This window comes from Monodelphis domestica, chromosome 6 (genome assembly GCF_027887165.1).
Source record: "Monodelphis domestica isolate mMonDom1 chromosome 6, mMonDom1.pri, whole genome shotgun sequence".
Lineage (NCBI taxonomy): Eukaryota > Metazoa > Chordata > Mammalia > Didelphimorphia > Didelphidae > Monodelphis > Monodelphis domestica.
In genome coordinates, this window is record NC_077232.1 from 59,532,216 (window position 1) to 59,557,467 (window position 25,252).

A 25,252-nucleotide genomic window follows, 5' to 3' on the forward strand; every position below is an offset into this window, starting at 1 on the left:
CACTTATTGCAAAGTCGTGCTTTAGGCAAGGGTTGAAATAGATGATCTCTGAGATCTCTTCTCTGAGAATTCTTTAATTCCGTAAGACTTAAAGTTCTGGATTTTGCATATGACCTTGGATGACTCATTTAACCTCTATGAGCCTTAGTTTCCTCATCTGTAAAATGGGGGTAACAAAATCAGAATTTGTGTAAAGATTATATGAGATAATGGATATAAAGCCTGCTTTAACTTTCATATATTATTATTTGAGAAGTTTAAAGATCATTCCATACCACTTTTTATAGAATACATACAAAACGAGCAATCAATGAATCTAAGAAAGAATGTTTATCAGTTGGCTACTTGGATGTAATTTCTTTTTTTTTTTTAAAGGAGAGGTAAAATTCTCCTTGCAAAGCATTTAGAAAGGAAGACAGTCCTCTTATTTTTAAAGCATTTTCAGGATTACTCAGACAAAGAAAACAATTATTTATCTGGATTTACTACCAGGAACCAAAAGGAAGAAAGCCAGCAGAAACCATAAAATATTGAGTATGAACATCATTTTAAAAACATAATGTCACAAATTATTCACCGAATTGCCTTTCTTAGATAAATGCCCCCAAGGGACCTTGTCCCCTTTGCATCTTGGACAGTTCACAACTTTAACTAGAAAATAATTCCTCTAGCAATAAACTGGCCCCCAACATCACAAAATTAATCTGAAACACAATCATTTTGACTTACTGCTTTGGTAAAAAACCATGTGGTAAGGAAGACCGGCAACTAAGAGGAATATTTCTGAACGATGACCAGGACACTCCTTTTTTGTTGGGTATGGATTTCTATCCTAATGCACCCTTTGGAAACTAACAAGAGAAACAGACTTGGTCTAATGGTCTAAAGCAATAACATGGACCTTTCTATAGGAGGGAGGGAGCAACGGGCCATTCTTCTGGCTTTCTATGATATTTCTCACATCTCTAAGGCAAAGACAATATAAATGACAGGTAGGACACTTATCTCCCAGCATTTAGCTCATTTCAGGGCTGGGCCCTTTAAAAGCTTGGGAAGCACCACAGCAGGCTGGTTATATACAGTGAGCATTTTTTGCTTACTTTCTCCTGTATTGAAGATGCACAGCCTTCTCCTCTTTCTATCCTTCCAAACACACAGATCCTGTTGTTCTTCCTCTGGGACATAGCCATCAGTTTCTCTGGGCATCTCAAGGTACCAGAACAATCCAGAACAAATTAAACTGCTAAGCTTTAGTATAAATGACTTTTTCCCCCTCACCTAAATTAGCTGGTAATTGCTGCTAGATGGAATGGGCCAGCAATAGCCTTAATGATCAATTAGGAAGCGGAGAGAAAGGATTTTTCTTTGTTTAAAAGTTCAAGGATCCCTCCGAAAGGGTTCCACTTTCTGGGAACTGCTGAGATGGTCTCTACTCCATAGCCTCCAATGTACTTTTCCAATCATAATGAATTGGGTACTTGGTTGGAAGGAAAATATAAGGAATTTCTGTTATAGGTAATAAAGAAAAAAAATGACAAAGTAGGGGACTCTGTTAATTCTCTCCAGGATTTGTCCCCAAATTACATTTAAGCCCCGGTCTCACATTATTACCAATCCACAGGAATGGAGTCCTTTTAGTTGTAAAAAGTATTTGAGATTTAAAAAATATACGAGGCATGATTCTGACCAGGTATGATATTATTTGGCTTCAATTTCAACTTTCCTATTTCAGTGTGGACCACTGAGTCCCAAAGTGTCCTGTACATATGGTGGAATTTGCCTCCACTCATCATCTTACAGATACTCCATCTTTCTGAGATGGCTTAGGAAGAAGGGGAAGAAAACTGAAAGGTGTGCTTGGGTTGGTGATTGTTTTTCTTGGCCTAGATCTGTGATTTCATCAACATAAGGTTTCCTGGCATGGAAATTCCTTCCACTGATGCAAATTGGCAGCTCATATGGAACTCAGAGACTTTGAGAGTTGCCTGGGGGCACTCAGAGATTACATGATCCATCCTTGATGATTTAGCTAAGTATGCAATCAAGGCAGGATTTGAATTTAGGTCTTCCTGACTCCAAGGCTACATACAGTATAGTACGTTCCCTCTTTTTTTGGTTAAAAACAAATAAATGTCAAATAAATGTTGTCTAGAGGGAGGAGTTCCCACCCATCACATCCCAGATTTTGTTTTAGTCTGTAAAGACCTCTTTTCTTTAAAGGGTCCCAATGCCCAAATTGGGGGGGAGATGAAAGTCACAGTTCATTTCTCTGACATCCATAAAGGTTGGGGTGCACTTTAAAAGCTAGATTTCCTTTTGGAATCCAGAGTTAAATCTCCAGTAAGTTCCTAATTATTTTCTCCAAAAATTTCATTACAGTTTTTCTGAGTTACAGTAAGATATCCCAGCTAGCATTCAGTGTGGTGAAAATAAAGAGTTCGTTGCAATTAGAAGACCCGCCTGCCGATCCAGTTGCCTCAGCTTAGGGAGGCAGGTCTGGGTGAATAGTGAAGAGAAGTAGCAAGCTAGTCATTGGCACATCCCTCCGGGATCCAGGTTCATTCTTTCTTCATTCCACATTCCTGTATTTGGTAAACAAATTGTAGAGCACTCGAAGGGTAGACTTCAAATCACAATTGACAATATCTGTAAACAGAGAAAGAAAACAGAAGCTGAGCTGTTTCAGTCTCACAGGAGAAAGCTTGACAGTTGTAACAATAAATTAAAAAAAACGTTGTGCTCCGCTTCCTGCTTTCCCAGCCTCCTGTGAGGTATTGGGGAAAACATAAGGCAAATTTCATGGTTTTTTTTTTTCCTTTTGGGAACTTACATTCTAGCTGAGGAAAGAAAATTAGCACAGAGAGAAATTAGAAGAATACCAGTCAACATCTAAGTAAATGTCAAAAGGAGAGCTCTGGAGAATGAACATTTTTCATCCACTTGGGTTTTCCTCTGTGGATAATTAGGATAAAGGTTTTTGAGGGATTTCATTTAGGATGCTTTGCAATAATCTTCCACGGCTTTGATAAAGTCACCACAGTGTCAGTCATAAGAGCAGGACCTTGGAGGACTTCATCTTCAGACAGACAGACAACCCATAAGCTGTTCCATCGCTACATATTTATCTTGTATAGATATCATGAAGTGAATATAAATTGGATCTAGAACTAAATGAGAGGAGGGCAGAGGGATGCAAATTCTTTCACTTAAGGGCCCTTTACATTCTAACTAATTTCCCTTTCTAGCATGATTTCATCCTGCTTCCCCATGCTCCAATGAAACTGGATTATCTATTTTCTGTCCCAACTGGAGTACTTATCTGGGCTGATCTTGAGCCTACCCTCTCTCATTCCTCTGCATTTATATGTGCCTGAAACAGACTCTACTCAGGTCTTTACCTGTTGGCAGATGGATGGCACAGTGTAAAGAACATTGGACTTAGAGTCAGGAAGACCTGAATTCAAATTCTGTCTCAGGCACACACTTGCTGGGCAATGGGGATAATGACAGCATCTTCCTTATAGGGTTGTTCTGAGAATCAAATGCAATAACAAGTACAAAGCACATTGTACACTTTAAAGCACTTTAGAAATGCTATTGGGGCAGCTAGTTGGCATAGTGGTAGAGTTCTAGGACTAGAGATAGGAAGATCCAAGTTCAAATTCAGCCTGAGACACTAGCTATGTGACCCTGGGTAAGTTACTTCACCCTGTTTGCCTTGATTTCCTCATCTGTAAAATGAGTTGGAGGAGGAAATGGCAAACCACTCTAGTATCTTTGCCAAGGAAACCCCAAATATGGCCACAAAGAGTCAGATATGACTGAATAGCAACAAAAGAAATGCTATCATAATTATGGTTGCTATGATCATTTTCTTTCTTCAGAGGCCGGGAAACTGATTGCTTCAGCTAAAAGTGATCATTCCCTCCCCCAATTCTCCCCTTCTCTTTAGCTTCTGTGTATTTACATTCTATATCATTGTTATTTAGGTGCTGGGTAAATTTCCTTCCTCATTCCCCACCGGATGGTAAGTCCTGTGAGGGTAGGGGATGTGGCACTTTCCCATCTTTGTATTCCCCAGGTCCCAAGCCCAGCACACATAATAGGGTCCAAGAAATAGTCACAGAAATATCAAAGGGCAGCTGTTTTATAGGAAGTTGGGGGGGGGAGTCCAGTCTAGGCACAGGAACAGATACATAGAGGATGGCTGGGATTAGTTATGACGTCTAAATGGAAAACAGTCCCATCTGGGACAGGAGCCCAGGTGAGAGGTCAGGACTGGCAGGATACACTGAGAAACCATCTCCTGCAGTAGAGGCACTGCATGAAAACTGAGGAAAGGGGAGATTGTTGAGCAAGAGTACAAGAGGCCCCATGACCAGGCGAGCACAGTTACAGATAGAAGGATCATCCATGATTTTTTTTTTTTTTTCAGGGAAGTTAATGACCATCTCTCCTGCTTCCAAGAAGGCTGATAGGGAGACAACTTATCTGGGCAGACTTTGGGGCTGGAGGATTAATGGAAGTGAACTGTGGCTCTAGGCCATATAAACATATCATCTTTAAAGCCTGCAGGCCTAATAAATTATATGATTAACAACTTAATATTGCTCTCCTAGTAACTCTTTTATTGCCTTTCCTCATACCCTTTGGGGGTTTGTCCAATGGGAAGGCATCAAGGATTTAGAAAGGTTCTGTATGGGGGGTGCCGAGTGCCTGGCTGGCAGACAGAGAGTCAGAGGGGAAGATGAGCAAGGGCCTGAAGAGAGGGAAGAAAGAGAATCAGCCACAAACCAATTTTCCTTTTCAGTCCACTTGAATAAGGAAGAAATGGCTGATTCTTCTTTCTCCAGTGGTTCAGTTCTGGAAAAGGGTTCTTTACACTCATGGGGTGTGGGAGCAGAAAAAGATGTCCTGAATCTTGGAGTCCAGCTCCTTTGTTTTAGGGATGATGGAAATAAAGCCCACTGGGGGCAACCTATGCCTCTTGACACTGAACTTGTAGCTAATAGAACTGAGCCTGAAACTTAGATCTCCTGACTTGCATTCTGGAGATCTTCTCATTGATATGCCTCCTCTAAGGGGAGGGATTAAAACAGATCAATTCAGATTTTCCAGAAGAAGTAGTTGCACTGAGAGGACCAGTGAGTGTGTCCTGTCCCACATTTTCAGTCCTTGATATGCCAGTAAACTAACACATACCAGGGCTACGCTGCGGGGAAGGGCTGAAACATCAGGGGGAGAAGGCTAATGCTTCCAATGTAAGAACAGTCATTTCCCACAAGGGCTCAAAGAATCCCAAATCCTGAATCTTAGAGATGGAAAAAAAATCACATATACAAGAGACTAGTTGGTTGAACTCAGACCTGAAGATCTAGTATTTATATAGTATTTTAAGGTTTACGAAGTCCTCATTTCATTCTCATGGCAGCGCTGGCAAGCAAATGCTCTGATTATCCCCATTTTACAGATGCAAAATTAGGGCTGACAGGTTAAATGACTTGTTCAGGGTCATGAACCTAATAATTGTCTCAAGCAGTATTTGAATTCAATTCTTTCCAGACTCCATGTCTAGCACTGCACAGGGTAAGAACTTTTCAACATTCTTGACAGAGAGTCATCCAGCCTTTGCCTGAAGATTTCCAGTGGTGAGACCCTCCAACTTCCAATGGCAGCCCATTCTAATGGTTAGGGATTTTTTCTTTCACATCAAACCTAAATTTGTAAATTCTTTACAACTTCTCCCAGTGGAATGCCTCCCATTCCTTTTTGGGGGGCCCAGAAGGACAGGTGGAATCCTTCCATGTAACAGCTTTTCAGATGCTAGAAGATAGCTATTGAATCCTCCCCTAAGTCTTCTCCAGGATAAATATCCTCACACTGGATTGAGTGCCAGTACTGGAGACAGGAATTCCCAAGTTCAAATCCAGTCTCAATCACTCATGGGCTTCCTCTGAGCAAGTCACTTACCCTCTGTTTGCCTCAGTTTCTACAGCTACAAAATGGAGGTAATAATAATAATACATCTTCCCAGAGTTATTATGGGGATAAAAATTAGGAATTTGTAAAGTACAACTCCTAACACATAGTGCTATTATTAATCTGATCTTTGTATGATATGATTTCTATGCTCTTCATTGCCCCAGATATCCTTTTCTAGATTCCTCCAGATTATGTAAGACTTCAAAAATGTAGCACCCCAAAGTGAAAACAAAATCTGAGCTGTCAACTGAAGTGCCACCTCCATAGACCCAGCATCTCCTAAAACAGCTCAAGACTCAAATTAGCTTTTTTGGCAATGTTGGGCCACATTGGGCTTGCTATCTGCTAAAAGGTCCCCAGTAATTTTTTTTCCTATGAGACTGTGAGCACCTAGAGAGCAAGGATGGTTTTTTGTTTCAGATACTATCTGTGGGACTCTGGGCAAGTCACTTAACCATGTTTACCTCAGTTTCCTCATCTGTCAAATGAGCTGGAAAAGGAAATGGCAAAACCCTCCAGTATCTTTGCCAAGAAAACTCCAAATGGGGTCATGAAGAATCAAACATAACTAAACAATAACAATAATGTTAATATGTGGCCTTCTTAGTCAATATGTAACCTGAAGGGAATTTATATATATAAGTTAGTAGCAAGTTGAGTTTCATACCACTGATGCAGAAGACAAGGGAATATTTAAAAACACAAACTTATCGAGGAAATTAATGACAAATCTCAAACTTTTTCTCTTATAGAAAAAGGAAACCTTGTTTCTGCCACAGATTCTTTTGGTTGTGTGATGAACTATAGGTTTCCCTTCTCAGAATAATGGTTTTTTCTAAGTTATATTTTATTTTCCCCCTCTAAAATGTAAAAAACAATTTTTAACTTTCTTTTTTAAAAGTTTTGAGTTTCAAAAATTTCTCCCTTCTTCTGACCCCTTCTCCCTCCTTCTCCTCCCTCCCAGAGATGGTAAGCAATCTGTTATAGATTTTCCATAGGTAATCATGTAAAACATTTTTCCATATTAGTCATTTTGTGGAAGAGATCTCAAATTTTTAAAAAAGAAATCAAAATGAAATATAGTATATTTTAGAATTCATTCACACTCCATCAGTTCTGCCTTGGAGGGCAGATAACATTTTTCATCATGAGTCTCTGGAACTGTCTTAAATCAGTGCATTGCTGAGGATAATTAGTTATTAACAGTTATTCATCAAGAAATATTACTGTTGCTATATACGAGGTTCTCTGGTTCTGCTCACATTACTTTGCATTGGTTCATAGCGGTCTTTCCAGATTTTTCTGAAATCAACCTGCTTGTCATTTCTTATAGTACCATAGTGTTCTATTGCTAAGCATAATGGTTTAAAATGTATAAATGGAGAGATTACCAGGGAAACCATTTTATGGAATATAGTTATATATGTATATATATATATATTTATATATATATATACTTATATATATACACACACACACACAGAGTTATCCTTTCCATATCACGCCTTTCCCCATCCATTGTGGCTTTGATATTTGGGGATGGGGGAAGTCAGCATAAGAAATTAAATGGGAATTTGGGGGGAGTTTTGCAGAAGCCACAGATGACACAGAAAAGGTTTAGAAAGTCAAAATGTATACTTAATCCTAAATTTACAATAAAATTTTATAAATACCTCATAAAAGAAAAAGAAAAAAATTTTCTCTGATGGGAAGGGAGGATCAAAACATTTTACATAGATTTTTCAGATCCCAGGGGAGCTGCCCCCTAAACCCTGCAATGTGGAAGGGATAAGCACATAAATACATATGTGTATATATATATATATATATGCACACATCCATAATATATATCCATACATGTATGTATATATATATATATCATATATACAAATTTATGGATCCCATGGTGGGGATGGAAGCTAGGTATAGAGGTATAGTATAGAGGAATTAGGAAGACAGGTTAAAATTTGGCCTCAGACATTTCTTAGCTCTGTGACCCTGGTCAAGTCACTTAACCCTGATTGCCTGACCCTTGCTGTTCTTCTGTCTTAGAATTTATGCTAAGTCAAAAGGTAAGGGTCAAAAAAAATAAACAAGAACTTTAGTGGGGCCTCTCTGAAATGAGGGAACATTTTCTAACACGTTGATGAGGTATTTTTTCTTCCTCTTCTTTTGGTCCAAACCTATGTTTCTTGGGGGGATTGAAGGTAAGGAAACTCATCCTGCTGTTAAATGAGGAGGTTGGATTAGATTGCCTAGTGAGGTCCCTTCTCCTTCTAGATTCTTGACCCTTTAAATTCTAGGGGCAAGCAAGGCAAATCAACAAGAATTCTGAAATTTATGGTGTTAGAGAGTTGCCAGGACACTGAGAAGTTAAATAATTGGCCCGGGAGCAGTCAGAATGGGTAGGGATGGGACTTGAATCCAGGTCTTCCTGACCCTGGGGCTGGCTCTGTTTCCTGACAGCACCACATTCCCTTTGGCCAGTTGTCTTGTGAGTAGATCTATGAAGATAATAATGGATACCATTTATGGGCACTTTAAGGTTTGCAAAACTCCTTTATATATATTGTCTCATTTGATCCTTACAACAAGCCAGTGAGGTAGGTGGTACCATTAGTCTTTTCTTTTGCTATTCAGTTGTGTCTGACTCTTCATAACCCCATTTGGAGTTTTCTTGGCAAAAATACTGGAGTGGTTTGCCATTTTTTTCCCTTCAACTCATTTTACAGATGAGGAAACTGATATAAACTAGATTAAGTGGCTTGTCCAGGGTCAACCAGCTAATAAGTGTCTGAAGGCCAGATTTGAACTCAAGAACTCAAGTCTTCCTGACTCTAGATCTGATGTCTTATCCATTCCACCACCTAGATAATCCTATGTTTACCTTGAAGATGAGGATATTCAAGCTGAGCAACTGAAGTGACTTGCTCAGGGTTACATATCTTTTTACAGGATTCAAACAGAAGTTCTCCTGATTCCTAGTCTAGCACTCTTCCCATTATGCCTCAGTGGGAAGAGCACTGTCCCTTGAAGGTCTAAGACCTGAATTCAAAACCCTACTTTACCATTTACTATCTATGTGACCGTACTCAAGTCACTTAGACTCTCCATGCCTCAGTCTCCTTATCTATAAAGTAAAAGGGTTGGACTAGATGTTTTTAAGAGTCAGTCCCCTCTACTTCTGGATTTTGGATCCTATGATCTGATGTCAGGGGCCATTTTATATTTTGTTTTATTTTTTAAATTTATTTATTTAATTAATTTAGAATATTTCCCCATGTTTTATTTAAAAAAACAACATCAAACTACCAGTAAGAAAAATGGCAAAAATTATGGCAAATATGACAGTGGACAGCCCAGTGCAAGGGGGCACGCAGTAGTTACTTGTTTCACATTTGTTGACCAACCAAGGAGCAGTACAATTTTTTCCATTCTCTCTTCTATATACTTATATTATTCTATATATATTCTATATTCTATTCTATTCTATATTCTATTTTATAATATATTCCATATACTTCAAGTATTTAGTTTGCTGCAAAAGGAGGTTCAAAGCCATGTTGATGGTAGAGACCCCAGGTGGGCCATGGTGCCATATTGAAAAAGAGCTAAATAAGGAGTCAAAATAGATCTGCATTCATATTCTTACAAGAAAGGATAAGAGCCCAGCCAAAGGAAAGCACTTCAAAGAAAAACTTAAAAAAATGAATTATTGACTTAAAAAACAACTTAATTTGTTCTGAGACGTGCTTCTGTAGTGACCAAACTGCCTTCTAAACAAGCTCAGATGGCCACACTGGTGCTGTTTCTAAGCATTGCAGTATTTCCTCTTCCATTCAACTCTCAGGTAGAAGATAGGGGGGAACTGGGAAGATTCTTGGCAAAACAAAAAAAAAATTATTATAATAAGATCCTTCTCAATGCTCCTTCACTGGCTGGAAATTGTAGGTGTGGGCATTATGCCCAATGTAACAACACATAAAACAGATGTATTTTTCCATTCATGTTAGTCAGGAAGTTTCATATTAAGCATTCAATAATTGCACACACACGAAAATAGTCATCTGTATTTGAACATCCCTCTAGGCAGATTTTCTACTAGAAAAGTTGGCTATCCCTAGAGCAATGAATACTTGAAAACTAAGGAACCATATGGACTTCTAATCCCTAACTATAGGAAGGGTCATAACTCTCCAAGATGGCAGCCAGAACATCAGCCAGTTCTTCCCATTCCACTTCCTCCCAGTCCTATCACCCTGGAGGCTCACAATTCTTGCGAACAAGATGCCATGAACTCATCCTTGACAGAACAGAATCATAGACTCTCCGAGTTGGAAAGGCTTCAGAAGTCATATCATATGACTTAACCAAAGCACGAATTCTTTCTAAGGCATCCATGACATGTGGCCTTCCATCCTCTGTATGTTAATGAAGGAATACCTCCAATGAAGGGCCCTTGCTATTTCACATGGCAATTCATTCTGTTTGGGGGCAGCTTTAATCTTTGGGAATCTACTGCCAAGGAACTTCTGTCTAGACTTTTAGACCATGAAGAATAAACCCAGTCCTTTATCCAGACAGCCCTACAGATTGCATGTATATATGAGTGTGTGTACCTCTCTCTGATCTCAGCGCTATAAAGAATTCCCTCTATTAATGCAGCTCGGGGACTCTGCAATCATAATCTTAGAGTTACCCAGAGCTCTAAGGGATTGCATGACTTGCCAAGTGTCATGTCCAGTCAGCCTTTGGACTAGAATGCAGGTCATCTGGACTGTGAGGCTGGTCTTCTACCACTACACCGTATTGCCCTCAGCCATTCTGGTAGCTGAAGAAAATGATTAATACTCTCATCTTCCCCATGGTGAACTATTCCTCAGTTCTTTTAACTGGTGCTCATATGGTATAGTCTGTGGTCTCCTTGTGATCCTGGTCACCCTACTCTGGACAGACACTACCTTATCATTCCCTGTCCTTAAAGCATGGCACTTAGATCTGAACAAAATACCACCCGTGTAGTCTGAATGAGTAGAATACAGCAGGATGTCTCTCATTCAGAATGCTGGACTTTGATTAATGCAAGGTTAAGCTCACAGTCACTTGGGAGGATGAGAAATGGCCCCAGGGCCTGGGACTGCTGTTCACACTGCATAAAGGTGGCTGTCACTTCTTTCTTTGGGATAAGGGCTTGCCTGCTGGAGTCCAAGACTTGTGATACAGCCATGGTCCTGGACCCAATGTTCTAGAGTGAGGGCCATCTATGGAAGACAGCCAAGGAGTAACAGAAAGAATATTAATCCTGGCTCCAGGAGACCTGGGATTGTCCAGGCTCTGCCACTTACTAACTGTGTGATCTTGGGCAAGTCACTCATTTAATCTTCATTTGCTTCAGTTTTCTCCTCTAAAAAATGGGGACAGTAATCATTGTATTACCTCTTGGAGCTGTTGTAAGGAAAAAAACCTTGCAAATCATAACCTGCTATGGGAGTGTGGTTTACTATTAGCATTTCAATTTTTAAAGGTCATGAAGCATTGAAGTAAAAATCTCTAGTCACTCATTCCTAAGTAGCCGTGGGGAAAGTTCAGTCTTGCTTGTCAAAACTGGGCACAGAAATGCACATATCCTCTCTCCCCTGCCCTTCACTCCTCAGATCTGCTCAGTTTTTTCCCTGTGACTTCCAGAGAAATGAGGTGAATATTGGGTATCCATCTGCCTTTCTTCGCAAAGCCACCAGAAGGCTAGTGAATGCCTAAAATTACTGAGGACTGGTGAAACAACAAGGGAGGGATCATAGGTGTGAGTGTGTGAATGAGGGGATGGGGGCAATATTGAAAGTGTGAGAGAGAGAGAGACAGACAGACAGACAGAGACAGAGAGAGGAGAGAGACAGAAAAGAGAGAGATTGAGAAAAAGATTGAGAGCTAAATTAAGAGAGAGAGATTGATAGATAGAGAAAATGAGAGAGGTAGATTGAGAGAGAGCTATATTAAGGGGGAGAAAGAAAGAGAGAGAGAGAGAGAGAGAGAGAGAGAGAGAGAGAGAGAGAGAGAGAGAGAGAGAGAGAGAGAGAGAGAGAGAGAGAGAGAGAGAGAATGTTTAGGGAAAGTATTTAAGAAGGTTTTCATTTGGACTATTTTGGTATTGTTAAAGAGTGACTTTCTAATTTAAATGAACAAATTATATCTTCTCTTCCTTTGCAGTCTCATATCATCTCAAAAAAATATATTTTCCAAGAGCTAACAGCCAAGAAATCAGTCCCCTCTTAGCAGAGAGATGCTCTGGTGAGTGTTTTATCCAGTAACTCCATATCACCTGGAGACTGCCTTACTTCAAAATATTCATGTTGATGCCGAGAAGAAGATGGGTAACAGGTAATAAAGAGCTGAAAATATGTGGTTTCTCCCTTTCCTTTCATCTCTTCTGCTTTAAAAATAAGCAAGATGCAAACCAAAGGACCTATTTGTGCAATAGTTGAGCTTCTAATTTGACAAACACAAAACCTTAGAAACCATTTGCAAGTTATTAGGGAGACCATACCATTACTATGTGGGTCTCTTCTCATTGATTTCTCCCGAGAGGGCCACCTCTCTTCTCACATTCTATTCCAGCCAGTTTCTGTTCTTCATCTCAGCTGGGCTCACAGATTTGGACCCCAGGTACAGTGAGGACATAGTCTCTGCCTTAATCCAGGCCAGAAGCCCTTCTAATACATTTGGACTCAAACTTATTTGAGTGCATCCTCCAATTCAATTCCATAAGCATTTACTAAATTACTACTAAGTCAAGGCAGAACAAAAATGAAAGGAGAGAAATAAGTAAACAGAATGGTAAGAGTTAGGAATGGTGAGAAGTAGGATAAACTGATGGGGCAGCTTGAGTGTGATAGTTACTTGTACAACAATGATCTCAAGAGAAATGGAGGAAGGCTCCTGGTAAGAAGGGGGGACCCACTGAACATTGGATGGAATGGGCTGAGACCAGAATTATCCAGTATTCACCCACGTCAACAAGACACAGATCCATTGGAGTATTGGAGCACTGAAGAACTTTTCCACCATAAAACCAGGAGGCAAGTGTTATTAGTATTGTTATCACCATTTTACAAATGAGGGACCTCAGTTTCATGAAGGCTAAGTAACTTGATCATAGTCACACATGAGGAAATATCAAATCAAGGACTTAAATTCCCCACCATGTGCTTTTGTAGGACTTCTATCCATGCTGCTGGCTGCTACCATATTTTGGGTAGGGAAAGTTCGATATCCTTTTCTTCATCTATCCCTCCCTCCCTCCTTCCTTTTTCCTTTCCTTGGCCTCTACTCTTTGTTCAAAAAAAAGCATAGAGAAAGGAAGAAAGTATGTAAGAATTTGAGGTAGGCCTAATGGATTCCACTTTTAGATCTGAGGTAGGGGTATGGGTAGAAGAAGCATTTCATCAAATCTTTCTTCTACCCATTGCCATGAACTCCAAGTTCAATTCCATTTCTTTTTCCTCATGTTCCCTAAAGTTGGAGGGGAGTTTGGGTTTGTAATTTCATTAGCACAGGGACTCCAGATTAAGGAAACTCCCTTTACCACTGCAGGCTGACACCTTCTCTGAAATATAGAGGCTTAGAGATTGCCCAAAGGATTGAGAGGTTAAGTAATTTACCCAGGGTGTGTCAGACAGAATTTGTAATCTTTGCTTTCATCCATTCTTCCTTGATGCCTCTCATATAAGCTAGATAGTGCTAGAGCTTTGTGAAAGGTAATTATCATTTTCTCATTTAGTGTTCACAAGAATAGGGGCTTTCTTTAAGCTAATATCTAACTGTATTTGTATTCATCATATGGCATAAACACAGATAAGTGAAATAAATTAATCTGGGGAGGGAGGGAGAGAGTGCCCACTAACAACTGGGTAATCAGGGAAGATTGAACAGACGAGGTGGCCCTTGAACTGATCACTAAAGGCCACAAAATTTGAAGAAGGAGAATTAAGAAGGGCCTGGGAGATATCTTGCAAAGGCAAAAAAATACTCAGTTCTAAATTGAGAAAGTAGGCTTGTTTGACTGGAAGAAAAGCATGAGGAGTGAAATAAAACTAAAAAGGTATCTTGGAACCATATAGCACAGGGCTTCAAATGCCAAACTGAGGAATTTGTATTTTATGATGCATTTGAGCTGGAGAATGTCATAGGATCAGACTTCTACATCCAGATGACTACATTGCACAGCTCTTAAGGGACAGATGATGGGTATTAAAGGTACTGGGCAATATTATATAGAATATGGATATGGAAATAGATCCCAACTATCATCATTTATAAATGGTAGCAGATATACAGTCCTTACTTAAGAGTGTCCTAGCAACCAATGTACGAGTTATACTGACATACAAATATGGCCCCAGTAATAATCACATTCTCTCACAAAGGTAAAGCAAGAGAAAGAGAACATAGATATATGTATATAGAGATGGGAGAGTTTTCTCTTGTCTGAGGTTTGCATTTATAGCTCAAACCCTGTTCATTAGGGCTCTGTCTTAGCCAGATTTAGGTAGGATTTAATTTAAAGGGATGTGCCAGAATATGGAGCTAATAGCAGTGAAGTAAGGGCTGTATGTACTCTCATGTTTGTTGACTAGCATAACCAGACTTTAGATACCCGTCTGTAGCTTTTCTGAGGAAAAGGGATTGTGGGTATGTTCACACCTCCAACCCCTCCCATACCATCTGGGGAAGCTTCTGTTATGACCCTTTGCCTTAGACCTGTGGCTGGAATCCCAGTCGATGCAGAGGTGATGGGAGCACAGCTCAATTTCTTTCCCACAGCTGTATTTTTGTGCACACATAGTTGACCTGATCTGTCCTCTAGCTCCTCTCCCTGTCCCACCCCAGGGGCAAACCACTGGGTTCTGGCAGGCAAGAAGAGTGTAATCTTGGAGAAGAGAGAAACTCTCCAAAGCACCAAGGGCCAACCATTTGCCTTTTATTAAACACTCTGGATGGGAAAAATTCTTTATAGATTCCCATTCCAAGAGTGCAAAGGAGGATCCCACTTTAGGTGGTCCTTGGGCAGGGGAGAGACAGGTACCTTCTGGTCTTGGCTTTGGTTTTTCCAGCCCTCCATCTTGCATCAGCTCAAAGGAAAATGACACGTTAAGGACCTAGAAAGAGAATCATAACAGCTACATTACTGGGGTTCCTTCTTATCCCCTATAATCCCTAAAGCTTCAGGACTTAGGGAAACAGGGAGACCTGGGGCTATTGCCACAGGTGCAATGTTTTGCCTGATTTGGAAGGAGGAACTCGGGTCATTTAATTATGGGGGTATTCCAGCTCAAAGGCAGGTGGGTTGGAGAAACTCTGGCAGAGAATCAGCTGCACTGATCTCTGCTTGCTATGACCAGTCAGTCCAAAGATCAAAGTTCTCCTTCTGATGTACTTGCTTTATGTGGCTAGCCTTCCACCTAGGTGGATTTTGGAGTATTTGCAGAGATCAGACAGGGAAGTCGAATCTTTGATGTCTTCAAAAGAGAGAGAAGTATTTCTTCTACTTCCTGAATGTCCCTTGCCTAGTTACAAAGGCTGGGAAGGGGAGGGAGGTAGCAGTTAAAAGACAATTAGAGCTCAGCTGAACTGCAGGAAGATGGGTCTTCGGATCTTTGCAGGGCAGAGATGACTGTTTTGGCAGTTTGTAGCTGCATAGGTTGAGAGTTGGAAGGGGCTTTGGCACCATCTAGCCTAACCCTCTCATTTTACAGATGAGGAAACTGACATCCTGGGAATTCAAGTGTTTTTTTTTTTTTCCCCAAGGTTCATACAGATTGAAGGTGGCATTTCGGGGATTTGAATGCACATCCTCTGGCTTCCCAGCAAATATTGTTTCCCCTGCTTTTTCCAATAGGATGTAAGTTCTTTGAGGGCAAGGGCTATTTACTTCTGTCTTTATATCTTCATTGTTCGGCGCATGGCAGATACTGAATAAATACCATTCACTGCAAACCAGTGATAATAATATCAACCTAAGCACATCTTCCACTGAAAATGGGTTGAACCTCAATATTCAATAAGAATTTTTATTTAATGAGTATATATTTTATAAAGAGAACTTTCTGGATTTGTTAAATAGGTAAAAGGAACAATCCTTTCACTTTGGGAAATACACTGAATGACTTTACTGTCTCCTGAAATTTAATATATGTCACTGTTTTTGATGTTAAAAATAGAATTTTTATTTAAGTTAATAGTAAAAATCATCTTTATAATTCAAAAGATCCATGATTTCTTCAGCGTGGGTGATCCCCAGCTATGGCATAGAATGCTACCTGCCTTCCTGGTCTTTGTGTGAACTTCTGGGGCTAAGAATTATGGAGTCTAACAATGTGGAGTTGATTCTCTTAGGCTGCTCTTCTGATGCCAGACAGATCATCTGTCATCTGTCATCCAACAGTCATCACCAGACCAAGGTTCAAAGGCCTTCCAAGTTGGGGAAGTCTCTGGACTTGAAGTCCAAGACAAGGTGGGTAGAGGTATTTCTGTGGAGTAAGCAACAGCATCCAGTTATAATTCCCTTAAATGGGGCTTCTCCCAGCTCTCACTGGCTCCCCATGGGGCCCAATATACTCTGTTGTCCATGCTGGGAGCCTGGTTGTTCTGCAAGGTATATCCATCCCCTTTTCCCTTCTCTGGAAATCATAGGGTCAATGGAAGGGAGGCAGCATCAATCCAGATCTTAACCAGAGTCCTCTATATTTCTATTAATCCAGACAAGGTAGCTCTGGGATTGCAGGGACAACCCTGGGCCCTTATAAAGATGGAGGTCCAAAATTCCCTTTAGTTTTTAAAGCCTTATCTTTGCCTTAGAATCAACACTAAGTATTGGTTCCAAGGCCAAAGAGCCATAAGAGCCAAGCAATTGGAATTAAATAACTTGTCTGAGGCCAGTTTTGAACCTCTCTCTATCCATTGACCCACCCAACCATTCCCAAAGTACCTTTTGCTCAAAGCTTTCTGGAGTCAGGAAGAAACTGTGTAGAGGCACAAAGTAGCCTTCTAAGAGGCCCATGAGCAGCACCAAGTAGACTCCATCGGCAAACTGAGGAGAGAAAAAAAGCCAGTGAGTATCGTGACCTCGTTTGGACTTCCACTCACACAGCGACTCCCGGATAGTCCCACAAACAAGCAGAGCCTAACGATGACAATAATCACACTAATGATAGGACACATTTCTATTGTTAGAGGTAGAGCATGTTGGGAGAGGAGGAACAGCTGTGTGCTTGTGGCAAGCAGCAAAATTATCCTCCAGACCTATTTATGGCTATTAGGAAGTAGCCTCAAGGTTAATGGTGGTCTCCAAGGGCATAGAAATTGGCTGGTGATGGTGAGGTTTGGAGACCCAGCTTGTAGAGGATGGCTGGGTTGAGAGCTGGGGCGTTGGTGCAGAGCCAAGCAATGCAATTCAGTGGTTCATTAGAAGGAACAGTATGGGGGAATGAGTCCATTTACTATCAGAAATCAGTCTGGGCATTGGATAGAGCAGGCAGGGAGGGAGAAAAGAGAAAGAGAAAAGAGGAAGAGGAAGAAGAAGAGAGTCTGGAAGTCTAGGTCCTCATAACCCAACCTCTTCTTTATTTTTTCTTTGAATCCTTACTTTTTGTCAGTCTCCATACTAAATATAGGTTCCAAGGCAGAGAAATAGTAAGGACAAGGCAACAGGGAAAAGGGGGTTAAGTGACTTGCCCAGGATCACACAGCTAGTAAGTGTCTGAGAATGAATTTGAACTCAGGTCTTCCTGATTCCAAACCAATTGCTCTATCCACTGCACCATAATCATAATAATGAATAAAAACATTTACATATCTCTTATTATGCTCCAGGCTCTGTGCTAAGCACTCTAAAATGATCATTCTCTCATTGGATCCTCCCAATCACCCTGTGAGGTAATAATAATAAAAATGGCTAACATTTATATAGCACTTAGAGTGTGCCAAGCATTGTGCTAAGCACTTTACAATTATTATCTCACTTGGTCCTCACAACAACTCAGAAAAGTAGGTATTATTATATATCCATTTTACAGATGAGAAAACTGAGGCAAATATAAATGACTTGCCTAGGTTCACCAAGATAGGAAATGTCTGAAGCAAAATTTGAACCCAGGTCTTTCATTCTATCTTCTGTCATTGTCATTATCATCATCACCACCACCATCATCACCATCATCATCATCATCATCATCACCAAAATTTGTATAGTACTCAAAGGTATGCAAAGGGCTTCACAAATATCATGTCATTTGATCTTCACAATAATCCTAGGAGGTAGTGCTATCATTATCTCCATTTTACATATGAGGAAACCAAAGCTGAGAGGAAAAATGATTTGCTCAGTGTCTGAAGATCTGAAGTTGGCTCTTCTGGACTTGAGGCTCCATTGCACAACTAAGGGGGATTTGGTTTTCCCCTGTTTCCATAATCAATACGGTTACAGAAAGCAAAGAGTAGATAATGATAAATCAATGTATTCATAAAGTTTTGATATTCAGGGCTCCTTTTATGAAATGTGAATACCTTTTTCTGATATTAGATGGGCTGAAAATGGGCCACAGACTTGTGGACTTCTAATAGGTAAAACTTGGAGAGAGTTTGAGAGATTGGTAAATGTAGACCAGGGACTGCCAATAGAGGAAACTCCTAGTGGGGAGAAGATCCCTGTTCTCCCTTTTGTACCCTTTCATCCCCAGAGCAGTCATATGCCTTTGAAGGAGACCCAGAATCCTGTTGGTAGCAGACATGAACTTTAAATTGACATGAATACAGAAAGGAGGTTCTCTCTTAGTAGAGAAAGACATTTCCAGGAGGAGCAAAGAAGAGAGCCAGCTTAGAACTCAAGAGAAAGCTAGTCCTGGCAACCAAGGGTCACAGTGTAAAGAAGAATGGAGTGGGGGAATTCAGCTGAGCAACCCAGGCTGAGGAGATGCTTTCCCCCCAGGCATACACCTCATCAAGGAGGATGTGGCTATTGCAAGCATCAAAGCAAGGGTTAGATGTGACAAAACTTGTGGGGATGCTGTAGTCAGAAGTTTCTTTCTAAATATCTTTTGTCTGATAATACATGTATAATCCCGATTGAATCACCTGCCAGCATCAGGAGGGGAAGGGAAGGGATGGAAGGAGGGAGATGTCTGGTCATACAACATAGGAAAATTTGTGTGAAAGTTTATTATGAGTAATTGGTAGAAATAAATAAATAAATAAAAATATTTTCTAAAATATCCTTCCTAGTGTAGAAAATGGTAGAGAACAATCTCTAAGTTCTCTGACAACTCTTAAGATGCCCTGCTTCTCTAGTTTCATTTCCAACAGAGCAATGAGAAGATGGCTTTTGTTAATATCTAGAAATTCGATGAGAGTAGATTATTAAGTAGGCTCTTAAGCCCTGCAAAACTTTTCTTACTAGAAGTTGTTTCTGGTGGCCTCCTGGCTTGAGGCTGACCATCTGTAGGAGGGACGGAGCATGGCTCAGGCAATCTGGGTATTTTTCACCCCAAAGCCTAAAGTGAGAATAGATTGCCTTCTATTTAGAGTTTTTTTTTTTAACTCTTACCTTTTATCTAAGAATCAATACTGTGCATGGTTCCAAGGTAAAAGAGTGGCAGGGCTAAACAGTGGGAGTTAAGTGACTTGCCCAGGGTCACACTGATAGCTAGGAAATGTCTGAGGTCAGATTTGAACCCAGGACCTTCCATCTCTAGTTCTGCCCATTTAGAATTTAGGATGAGTGAACCACGTAAAAAGAAAATGGGGGGAAAACCTAGACTTGAATTCTGGATTTAGAGCTGAAAAGGACCTTAGAATTCAGTCTTATTTCTTTACTGGACTACAAGTCCTCTGAAGGTAGATATTATATCATTTGTCTTTGTGTCTTCCTAAGCATCCAACATAGGGCTTTATAACATAGAACCAGGTGTTACAGTAAAAAATGCTTATTACATATTTATGTAGCATCTGCTTGAACCCTGGAGTTCTGCCCAAGAACAAAGCAGCTAATACTTTCCTGGTTTACCTCAATGACCTAGGCAAGTCATTTAACTTCTTTGGGCTCATTTAACTTCTTTGGGCCTCAGTTTCCACATTTATAGACTAGATAGCCCCTGAAGCTTCTTCCAGTTCTATGTCTATGAACTTATGATTTTATTTTTCAAAAGATAACAGAAGCAATAAAGAAAATTCCTATTTTGTCCAATATGGAAGGACTTCCAGTTGTTAAAGCAGAAATTTCAGGAGCCTTAGCAGGAAGTGACAATCCTGTTTTAGAATACATGAAAGGGAAAAAGGGGAAAGCAAGGAACAGTCTACTTAGGAAAGTAGACTTCAAAGGATTGAGGAAAAGGACCTCATGGCCTAAAATTCTACTGGAGAAGTCATCCTAGGAGGAATGGGGATAAAAAATGAAATTTTTCCAAAGAGAAGAAAAACTAAGAAAACTGAAAGGATAAGAAATTCATTGATCAACTTAGATTTTGAAAAAAGTACATGTAAAAGATGGAATAAAGTACATGTAACTATGAGTGAACAGAAAAGTACAGAATGGGCCCAATAGTATTAGAAACCATAGGATCATAAAGAGCTGAAGAACTCTATAAATAGCAAAAAGATTTTTAGGGTAAAATTAGAGGAAGAGAGAAATCAAAGGGATAGGGGCTGCTGCTTCCGGTGTATGAGATTATAATAATTGGTAACAAAGAGAAGGCAAAATTACTTAACTCAGTTCTCTGTTTTTGTTTTTATTTTTTGCTTTTTGCTTTTTTTCCCTGCCAAGGAGGCTGGCAAAAAAAAAAGACTAAACAAAAGATCTAGAGAAAAATGGCTAATAAGGAATTAATTAAATAGAGAGAGAATAAGAAAATGACTAGAAGGTTTTGATGAGTTCAAGTTACCTGGTCTAGATGAACCAAAAGTTGGGGAGAAAGTAATGATTGAAAAATCCCAGTGATCTTTGAAACACTGGTGCCATCAGATTAGAGAAGGGCAAATATGTCTTGATTTTCCAGAAAAGGAAGCCAGTAGATTCTTCAGACTAGAGGGACTTCATGACCTTGATTTTGTTTCCTGGAAAGATTTTAGACTAACACTTTACTAAGGGAGAGTTTGTCAGCATCAAGAAATTAATGCAATATTGAGATGTTAAGAAAAGGGGTCAATTCAATCAATCACCTAACCAGTTGGGGTTTAAGAGCATTAAGAACAGGTCATGCCAGAGTAAATTTAATTGCTTTTTTTTTTTTTTGGACAAGGTTACTAACTAGATACAAGGGCTGCGATAGCTATAGTTTCCTTAGATTTTAGCCAAATTTTTGGCAGAGTCTTTCATGTTGTGCTTGTGGAAAACACAGAGAAATGGGAACCATCTACTCCAAATTATATCTGAACAAACCTCTTCTATTTTAGGTTTCTACTTGAAGATCTCTAATGAGGGGAAGAGACCCTCTTACCTCCAAAGGCAGCACAGCCCATTCCTTTCTCCATTTTTTGATAGCTGGGAGGGGATGGAGAAATGAGAGCCTGAGGGGAGCTCCCAATCTAGGGAGACAATACATATGTTGTTGGTGGTAGTATTCAGTCACGTCCAACTCTTCATGACCTCATGGACTATTCATAGCATGCCAGATCCTTCTGTCCTCCACTCTCTCCCAACGTCTGTCCAAGCTCGTGTTTATTGCTCCCAAGACACTATCTATCCATCTCAGCCTCTACGATCCCTTTCTCCTTTTGCCTTTAATATTTCCCAGCATCATAGTCTTTTCCAGTAAGTCCTGTTTTCTCACTATATGGCCAGAGTATTTAAGTTTCAGCATCAATATTTGATCTTCCAATGAAAAGTATGAATGAATTTCTTTAAGTATTGACTGATTTGATCTTCTACACAGAAGAAAAAGTTAACTGCATGACATGGCAGAAATATAGAAAAAACAATGTAGAATATAAAATATAGAAACAAATATAAATAAATATAGAAAATTTTAAATAAGTTTTTTAAGTTAGTGCTATAGGGTAGACTGCTTCCAGGTGGAATGGGCAGGCAAGACTGGATGGATTTGCATTAGGCCTTGAGGCATCCTTGGTTTTATTTGGAGCTGGAAGGAACTTAAGAGGTCCTCACATCTACCTCCTCTCTTTTATGGATGGGGAAATAGGGATGGGGGGAGCGTGTGGGGAAGGCAAGACGTGGAGTTGAAGAATTCCACATCTACTTGACTCTGGGTCCTTCCCAGTAGACCATGCTGAATAGGATTTGAATAAGTAGAAGAAAGGGGAAGGGAAGAGCTTTCTAGGTAGGAAAGTAGAACCATACTAAGATAGGAGAGTTTGTTCTAGATTTGGGTGGGTGGGAGGTACAATTTTCAGCAGCAGCAGCCGCAGGCAAAGCTGCTGCCAAGGGGATTACATAGCTACGCAAAGTCCTCTGATCCATATCCAAGGAATAATCCCCCTAGCGTGGGCTGGGTACATGGAAGCCCCTTAGTCTAGGTGCTTCTTAACTGGCCAGTTGGATGGCTCTGAGACTAATCCTGTTGGAAGGGGAGAGAAGGGACCTTTTCTGCCTTCCAGAGAGGGCGAGCTCAGCCTTGTCCAGGCGGGAAGAGTATGACCAGCCACCAGCTCACGATTCTTATGCTTACCACTAATGCTTTTTCTGGAAGGAATTATTCGATTGTGACCTCACCAAAGCAAAAAAGACCTACAAGCTGTCAGGGAGATACAAATCGTCTGCTCCAGAGAAGCCTGAGAACAATGCCTCTCCTGCACTTCTGAATCTAACCATAATAACACAGTGCACTTATGTCACGACTGACCGTGCACTGAGTCCTAGAATCCTAGATTTACAAGAGCTGAGGTCATCTTGTCCAACCCTGACCTGAAACCCGAAACCCCCCTACAGCTGGCTTGATTGCCCAGTATGCACTTAGTGTCTACTACATGCCAGGCACTGGGGGGGATACAGGGCTATAGCTCAGGCCTTCATCACCTCCCATCTAGGTTACTGGCACATGGTCTCCCTCCAAGTCCATCCAGCTGCCACATTAATCAGACTCAACCAATTTACTCAACTACCTCTAATGGCTGTCTATTGCCTCTAGGATAAAATACAAACTCCCCTTTTTTAGTTTTAACCCCCACACAAACTTGGTCCAGTCCATCTTAGTGGATGTTATTTTTTTTTTAAACCTTTACTTTCTGTTTTTGGGTAGATATGAGGTATCAGCTCCCAGGCAAAAGAACAGGAAAGGCTAAGCAATTGGGAGTAAGTGACTTGCCCAAGGTCACAAGAGCTAGGAAATGGGACATTGCTCTTGTATTCTGTAATGCAGCCAAACTGGTCTCTCTGTTCCTGCATCTCTAGAACTCTGTCCTTTTTGTACTGGTAGTCCCCATGCCTGACTTGGGTGTCTTCTCCTTTCCCCCTCACAGAGTCCCTTTTCTTTAAGATGCAGGTTGAGCATGAAGTCTTTCCTGATCCCCCGAGTATGAAAATCCTTCCTCCAAAATTATCTTCTACTTAATAATATTGTATTCATTTGCAGTCATTCACTTTATATTTTTAGACTTAAATGTGTACTCATTTAACTCATTAAAATGTAAACTTCTTAGGAACAGGGATTGTTTCATTTTCTGTACTCAAATCTCCAGGACCTAACACAGAGTAGGTGCCTAAAAATACTTGTGGATTGGTTGATAGAAAAGTGGAACTGGGAATATGTTTTGAACAATGATACAGGTATAATCCTGGAATTGCTTGTCAGCTTTGGGAAGGGGAAGGAGAGAGCTGGAGGGGGGGGGTTATGAATCATGTAACCATGGAAAAATATTCTAAATAAAAATTTAAAAATTAAAAAAAAAGAAAGGTGGAACTGAAATAACTCAGTCTCCAGGAGCTTGTAATCTACTGAGTGAAACAATATGTGCATCAATATTCCTTTATGGATATATTATTTATGTATGCTTATAAACAAAATACGTTCAAATAAATGGATTCTTTGCTTGAAAAGTCTGTGATGGGGAACTCAGTTCCTTAAGAGAAGCAGCTCTGGTTGCAAGGAAGTTTGTAAATCAAGATCTTAAAACTTCTAGTCTAGCTGCTAAGCACCACTTAGACATATGTTATCTCCTTGGATCCTCACAGCCACCTCTTAAGGAGCAGGCAGGACAGATATTATTCCCATTTTACAGATTAAGAAATTGAAGCAAGTCCAGAGAGGGTTATGCAGCTTGCCTGAAGTCACACAGCATCAGAACCACTGAGATCTTTGGATTTCATATCCCCAAAGTGCTCTTCTCACTGCTTTTTTGCTCAGGTCCCTAGCTTTTACAGCAGCTGCCTTCTGAGCCTGGCTTCCTTCTCCCTCTCTCTCCCCTGGTTGCACTGGTAGTGATGAGAGGGATTAAGAGCCAAATACAACATCCTAGAACATCCAAGCACACTCTTGCCAAAGGACATCATCACCATCTTCTTCCAAAGCAGCTATTCCCACCCCCACACATCTTCCTCCTTGAAATTCTTTTTTAAAAAATACACAGAGAACCGTCATTAATTACAGAAACTCAAAAGTTGGCAAAGAGTTTAGGAAATGCCCATAGGCACACTCTCAGATCCTGAGCATATTTTCCATACTGTAGCCTGGGCACAGATACTCCAGCTAAGTTGAAGTGGGTGTTTGTGTGTGTGTGTGTGTGTGTGTGTGTAAGCACACCATCCATGCATGCATTCCACGTTCACACTGACCTCCCACACAGCTGACTTTCTGGCACAGAACAAATACCTCAAGCTTTTAAGTCAGCTCAAGGAGACCTCCCCAGGTGATGGGTATAGGCTCCCAATGGCCTGATGGTTTGGGATTTAACAAGAGCAGCTAAGAGCTACAAATGAATGAATAGAACAGTGGCTCCTGTCTTCATAGGTCCAGCCTGTCTGTACTTCATCAGTCTTGTGGTTTCACTGGTTTTGGCCTGCCTTCTCACTATTCTCTCCCTGACCCCCTCATTGCTCACTCAACCTTGTTATACTCAACCTAAAGCTCCTATGACATCATTGGCTTAGTGTGGTCCCACCTACAGCTCCTACATCTTCTCTGATCTGCTTCTGCCTCCTGTGGCTATTATGTCACCACTGACCCAGTGTGAACTTTAAAACTACTCCACCCAACTCAGACCGTACTTTAGGGGAAGATAAAGTTGTAATCTCCTGATTGTATCAATGGGGATACTTGGTCTAACAGAATCA

The 25,252-nt window shown here is 40.4% G+C and overlaps 1 protein-coding gene across 1 annotated transcript in view; it reads right to left on the reverse strand.

Moving 5' to 3' along the window:
• Positions 1 to 311: 311 nt before the first annotated feature.
• PARVA (parvin alpha) overlaps positions 312 to 25,252 on the reverse strand; it is a 175,370-nt gene continuing 150,429 nt past the window's right edge. The window contains exons 11-13 of the mRNA XM_001367582.4: positions 16,964 to 17,065; positions 15,062 to 15,134; positions 312 to 2,646 (exon numbers count right to left, since the gene is read on the reverse strand). Coding sequence (XP_001367619.1) covers positions 2,570 to 2,646; positions 15,062 to 15,134; positions 16,964 to 17,065 — 252 coding nt within the window. The 3' untranslated portion in view covers positions 312 to 2,569. The remainder of the gene's footprint in view (positions 2,647 to 15,061; positions 15,135 to 16,963; positions 17,066 to 25,252) is intronic.